The sequence below is a fragment of the Trachinotus anak genome, unplaced genomic scaffold, assembly GCF_046630095.1.
Source record: "Trachinotus anak isolate AG129_WGS33_773 ecotype Australia unplaced genomic scaffold, CSIRO_AGI_Tana_v1 ptg000007l, whole genome shotgun sequence".
NCBI lineage: Eukaryota > Metazoa > Chordata > Actinopteri > Carangiformes > Carangidae > Trachinotus > Trachinotus anak.
In genome coordinates, this window is record NW_027273858.1 from 23,229,918 (window position 1) to 23,236,732 (window position 6,815).

Below are 6,815 nucleotides of genomic sequence, written 5' to 3' on the forward strand. Positions count from 1 at the left end.
AACCACCACGCAGGAGGCGTGAGGTGACACCACATCTCTATCCCTCAGCTCCATGACCCGTTCGGGCCTGGAGTATAAGAACAAAACAGAGGTTGTGGCCGTGGATGCGGTTACAGCGGAGGGGACCGTTGTTTTCTGTGCGGAAAGAGAGGACACTGGGCTCGCAATTGCCCGAAAGAGAAAGATGAGGAGGACAATAGAGACTGACTATATGTGGAGGTGAGAGTCAGGAAGGATCTAGTGGAGACACTGGGCCGGCACTGAAAACACGTGAGTGTTTTCAGTGTGTTCCCACATTAACACACACACACCCAAACACACTGATACACAGACACACGCTGCAAAACATGTCACTGACACTGAAGTAAAGCTAGTTCATGACACGATTCAACGCCTTGAAACAGAACAAAACCATAAGCAGCAGAATGAGATGTCTACTTCATTTTTAGCAGAGGCATACAAACACATGCCCAACTACACTTTGGTAGTAAAAAATGTCACAATCTTTTTTTGGTCGACTCCGGTGCTACTGAATCTGTGGTACAGAGCTGTGAATTTGGTGAACTGCAGCCTAAACTAAGCGGAAGGTATCAGAAAACAGTGGGTGTGGGTGGGAAACCTTTCATAGAGCGATACACGGCTCCGCTGAAATGCACTGATCCTGATTTTGGGGAAACTTTCAAACACTCTTTTCTCATCTCTGACAGATGTCCAGTTAATTTGTTGGGGAGGGATCTCATGTGTTTGCTGGGTATTTCTTTAACTTGCACACCAGACGGGGTGCACGTAGAGAGGATAGTAGAAGAAAAATACCAATGTTTTCAACACCCAGACCCTGTGGTCAGTGTAGACTGGGAGGCAACTCTCCCCTCCTCTGTTTTCACACAGCTCCTGAGCACACACAGACACATTGACGTCACTCTCCCGTGCTGCACTGCACACACACACTCCAGTTGTGATATTGAGAACATTGTGAATGAAGTGATGCATGAGAATACATTTTTGCATTTGGATTGGCTATATTGGGATGATATGAAATGTGCCGCTTCACTGACATTGCCAGTGCAAGTGGGAAAAAGTGTAGATTTACAACAATCTGAACCACACATCGCATTGGGGAATCCTGCATGTACAAAGTTGGACCATTGGCTGAAAAAATTAAATGCCTCCACAGACTGGAAGGCTACAACAGAGCCTCAGGTGTACGTAAACGAAACCCTAGGGGCGAAACGCAAGTTGTTGGATTGTGATGTGCTAATGTTTTGATTTTCCTGATTCTGATACTGATAACAACATGCTGCAGTCTGTTGAAGAGATCCCAGAATTAAAACAGATTCCTGACTACCTCTGGGCGAAAAGTAAACATGATGTAGGCCTGATTAAGAATTGTGAGCCTGTCATCATTACACCAAAAACAGACTACAGACCCTGTCGTAACCAATACCCTCTCAGACGTGAAGCAATTGAAGGCATCAGGCCTGTGTTTGATGCTTTGCTGAAAGCTGGTGTGATTGTGCCATGTGCTAGTTCTCCAGTGAGAACCCCCATTTTTCCGGTACGTAAGATTCGACCGGAAGATTTGTGCAAGACCTGCAAGCCGTTAATTCAGCTGTGCAGGCCAGAGCGCCAACAGTACCAAATCCACACACCATTTTGTCTCAAATTCCATCTAATAGCAAACGGTTCTCAGTTGTTGATCTCTCAAATGCTTTTTTCAGCGTTCCTGTGCATCCTGACAGTCAATTCTGGTTTGCCTTTTGTTTTGATGAGAAAATGTACACGTTCACCTGTCTGTGTCAGGGCTATTGTGAATCTCCAACGATTTATAACGCTGCTCTGAGGGACAGTCTGGAGACTCTGGTGTTGCCAGAGGGAAGCGCTTTGTTGCAGTATGTTGATGATATTTTGCTTGCAAGTGAGACCAGAGAGGAATGCGTTAAAGCTACTCTGGCTCTTCTGACCCATTTGGCTGAACAGGGGCACAAAGCCAGCCTGTCCAAACTGCAGTTTGTTGCCACAGAGGTCACATTTCTGGGTCACGTGATCTCTGCTAAGGGAAAATCCCTCTCATCAAAGAGAATTGAAGCAATTCAGAAAATTCCAAAACCGGTGACAAAGAAACAGGTGATGTCGTTTTTGGGCATGACAGGCTATTGCAGACAATGGGTCACTCATAATGCTGAAATTGAGGCACCATTAGCAGCAATTGCTCATGGGAAAGGCCTGAAAGCATCAGACCCTGTCACCTGGACTGTGGAGGCTGAAAAAGCTTTCATTGACTTGAAATTGACTTTACAGACACCTCCAACACTTGGGTTACCTGACTGCTCACGACCTTTCACTCAGACTGTTGACGAAAAGGGGGGTTTCATGACTTCTGTGTTACTGCAAGACCACGGGGGCAAACCAAGACCTGTAGCTTATTTCTCATCTAAGCTTGACTCTGTCGCTGCAGGTCTGCCTCACTGCCTCAGAGCTGTAGCTGCTGCAGAGAAGGCAGTTATGGCATCACGTGACATAGTGGGATACTCTGATTTGACCTTACTAGTCCCACATGCGGTGTCTCTCATCCTCCTCGAGCAGAAAACTTCACATTTGTCTGCTGCGAGGTGGCTACGATATAATGCTGTTTTGTTGGAACTGCCTAACGTTAGGGTAAAGAGATGTACTGTTCTTAACCCTGCTACTCTTTTACCAACAGCTGAGGACGGAGAGCCACACGACTGTGTGGCAACAATAACATCTATTTGTTCCCCGAGACCTGATTTGACTGATGTGCCCATTGAGAATGCTGATTTTGATTTCTTTGTTGATGGTTCTGCTTCTAGGGATTCAGACACGGGAAAGAACATCGCAGGTTTTGCTGTCACAACTCTCCATGACACTGTCATGGCAAAACCTCTGTCTTCTTCACACTCAGCTCAGGTGGCTGAGTTGGTGGCTTTGACAGAGGCATGCAAGATGGCTAAAGGAAAATCTGTTAACATTTACACAGACAGCAGATATGCTTGGAGTGTGGTTCATGACTTTGGGCAGATATGGAAAAACAGAGATTTTCTCACTTCCACAGGGAGACCGATAGCTCATCATGTGCTGGTTGCTGCTCTCCTCGACGCCATTTTGTTACCTAAACAAATTGCTGTGTGTAAATGTGAGGCTCACACTAACAACACTGACTCCATCTCTCTAGGTAACGCACGAGCAGACGCAGCTGCAAAAGCAGCCTCCAAGCGGCCAGTGTCTCCTGATACACTGGGCGTCTCACTAACCTTCAACTCTACTCCCCCTGTTGTGACTACAGTGGAGATAGCGGACCTGCAGATAAGAGCCTCACAGGCTGAAAAACACTGTTGGAAGAAAGCAGGCTGCTCTGTGGTAGACAGAGTGTGGACAGGCCCTGATGGCCTGCCTTGTCTCCCCAGGTATCTTTTCCCTCACTATGCGAAGTTGACACACGGATTGGATCATGTGTCAAAGGGGGGAATGGTAAGTGAGGTAGGGAGACATTGGTTCACAAGAGGGTTCACAGCCTATGCCACTGATTTCTGTAAAAGATGTGTGATTTGTTCCACAAACAATGTGGGAAGAGGTTTAAAACTTCCACAGGTTGCTCACCCACCACCAGACAAACCTTTTGATCACTTGCAAATGGATTTTATTGAACTAACACCAAGTGAAGGGAAAAGGTTTGTTTTGGTTATTGTGTGCATGTTTTCAAAATGGGTCCCACAGCAAAACAGGACGCAGCTGCAGTGGCAAAGGCCTTGATGTATCTGATAATTCCCAGATGAGGAATTCCAGCAAAAATCAGTTCAGACAATGGAACTCCTTTTGTAAGTGGGGCACTGAAATTGGTTGGTGATTACATGGGCATTGATTTAAGACAACATTGTGCATACCACCCAGCCTCAGGTGGAGCATGTGAAAGAGAAAATGGCCCTCCCCATTGTGCTAATGCATATGAGGGCCAGAAGGAGAAGCAGAAGCGGTTTAAGCCCGTTTGAAATCCTGTTTGGGAGGCCTCTGAACACTGGGATTGGGCCCGCTAAGAGACAGCTGCCAGACACTGGCCTGTGTGAAGACGAAATGTTACGATATTGTGCAACCTTGTCGTCTGTTTTGTCTGATATTCACAAACAGGTGAAAGCTGCCCTGCCCAGACCAGCAGAGACGAAACTCCATGACCTCAATGTGGGCGACTACATTGTGGTGAAGGACTTCTGACAAAAGAACTGGAAAGCTCGCAGGTGGAACGGACCGTTCCAGGTGCTTTTGGTGACCGAGACAGCGGTAAAGGTTGCAGAGAGGGCTACGTGGATACATGCCAGTCACTGCAGACGGGTTCCGGATCCAAATGCACAACATGTACCTGATCGAGAGGCCAAGACCGGCCCATCCCCTTAGGCGGCTCGGAGGTGGCCTAAGGGTGGCGACTGGCATCCTGCTGGTCATTTCCATCTGGGTGGGAGTGATTGTGCTGTGTGTGGAGGAAATCCAATATCGGAGGGTAAAGAACAATAGCACAACAGTCTCATCTCACCCTGACAACGAATCTGAAATAGCACACACACCTCACTGGCTGGGGAGGAGATCTGCTGAGATCACACCCAACACAACATCGAGACTGGAGGACAACACGTGGTACCAAGCCGTGGCTGCTGTCGCCAGGAGGCTGACCAACAAGAGCTGCTACGTCTGTGCTGCCATGCCACATCAAATGGGTAATTCATTGCCACTGCAACCTTATCCTCTAAATGCTTCTGAGACTTTAGGGGCGCTGATTGCTTTCACCCAAGGAGAGCATGACCCTGACAACGTCATCCACAACCTCACAGAGAAACTGCTGAAGATTAACATAAGTGTCGTAAATTACGACGGGTCAAAAGTTCGCTTTTGGAATGTTTCCACAATTGATAAAGAGGGGGTCTATCACTTCCTGATGACCACCAATCCTACCTGTCACAGGGGCACAGTCTGTTTCACTCAAGATTGTATCTCTCCCAGAAATTATTTTCTGGGAACATCAGCATGCGTGCAAGGGGTGGCAGCGACATGTAGGGTAGTGTGGGACATCAACATGAACAACTGCCGAGGACACATGCCGTATGTTGGAGCCCTGAACCTCACAGGTACCGAGAGTCTGAACCGCACTGGTGTTGACAACCCAATCGTCTACATGCCATCAAGTGATGGTTTTGGATCACTCAGACACCATGTCTGGGTGTGTGGAAAACATGTTTATCAGGCTTTACGGCCAGGTTGGTGTGGCACATGTTACTTGGCTAAACTACGGCCAGCTGTCAGGATTGTGCCTGACTTAACTCACTTTCACACTAACTATGATCACTATTACCCACCACACAGGGCTAGGAGAGACACTGACACAAAGGCAGAATGAGTCAGCACTGTGGAGAAAGTTTTCGGTGCTCTCCTGCCTGGGTACGGGACAACGAACAATGCAGTAAAGATAAATGCAATTGCCTTGGACTTGGAAGATCTCACCAGCACTGTGGACATTGGGTTTGGGACACTCACGCTGGCTGTGCAGGGCCTCAGCAATATGGCTCTGCAGAACAGGCTGGCCCTGGACATGGTGCTAGCAAACCAAGGGGGGGTTTGTCATGTTGTGGGCACTGACTGCTGTACTTATATTCCTGATATATCTGATAACATGACCCATGTTGTTGCACACCTAAATTACCTGCTTCATTTTCAGAAGAACCGTGACACCGAAGAAAATGCTGGGAGTGATTGGGGGTCGTGGTTTTCACTCACAGGTTGGAAAAATGCACTGTTGCATTTGCTTGACCCAATCTGATCATTCTTGCTATTCTGTGTTTCATTGGATGCTGCCTTGTGCCACTGAGTAAATCACTAGTGGAATCAATGATTTCGGCTACGGTGGGTAGATTTGTGCAGATGGATGCAGTAAATGATGAGTGGGTTCCCCCTTTTCGTGATCAAGATGAACTCCTCTAAAGTTTTTATTTTTCTTATCCAATCAAGTTGATTCTTCAATATCTCGAAAAAAGCCAATCAATTTTATATATATATAATCATGGTTTGATTTTATTTTATTTTTTCCTTTTTTTATTCTCATGTTATTCAATTTGTTATAATTCATTGTAATCCTTTTCTTTATTAATTCTCATTATTATACGCCAGTAAGTACAGGACATTGTGAGTTCCAAAAAACCAGAGGGTTTTTTGTCTTTTATTCATTGTGTGTTATATTTGAGTTATCTTTGCCATATTATTTGAAGTAGGTTAGCTCAGTAGTAGAAACAGGGCTTTTTCCTCATCATATCTGAGGTTTTTCCCTTTTCCTTAGACTAAGTGTAGTTAGACAGATGGATCTTTTTGCCCCCTCTTGTCAAATGGGGGGGACTTTTGGCTCCTCTGTGCTTATGGCCTGTGTTCTTCTGCCTGGGGTTTCAACTCCTATGTTGGAGACTGGGAGCGCTAGCGCTTGGCTGGTGCGAGGCAGAAAACAGGGGACATGAGGTAGATAAGTACAAGATTTTCCATTTATTATGGTTTAGCATAAGAATGCTAAAAAGGGTGGAATGTAATGGGAAATTTTGGTATAACTCATGTGTGCCTATTCAAAACTGTGTAACCAATGACTGTGTGGACAGTTCTAATGAAGTTTTTGAACCTAACCTTTGTACATCCTTTATGGTTGTGTGAAAGACCACTGTGTGAACTAATGAAGAACACATGTAGACAATACATGTGGATGTCTTTGCCCTTCTTGTTGTGATAAGTGTGTTGTTCATACATTGCATTGGGGGAGAGGCAAGCAGGTGAAGACT

At 46.1% G+C, this 6,815-nt stretch overlaps 1 protein-coding gene across 1 annotated transcript; it reads left to right on the forward strand.

The window, feature by feature from the left end:
* The first annotated feature begins 1,656 nt into the window (after positions 1-1,656).
* LOC139623446 (protein NYNRIN-like) lies at positions 1,657-3,768 on the forward strand. The gene has a single exon (XM_071481690.1). It carries the CDS (start codon positions 1,774-1,776, stop codon positions 3,766-3,768), a length of 1,995 nt encoding a protein of 664 aa, XP_071337791.1. The 5' UTR covers positions 1,657-1,773.
* Positions 3,769-6,815: the final 3,047 nt, after the last annotated feature.

What these genes read in the sequence shown, in the direction of transcription:
- LOC139623446 (XM_071481690.1), top strand. Translation starts at nt 1,774, where the DNA reads ATGTACACGTTCACCTGTCTGTGTCAGGGCTATTGTGAATCTCCAACG.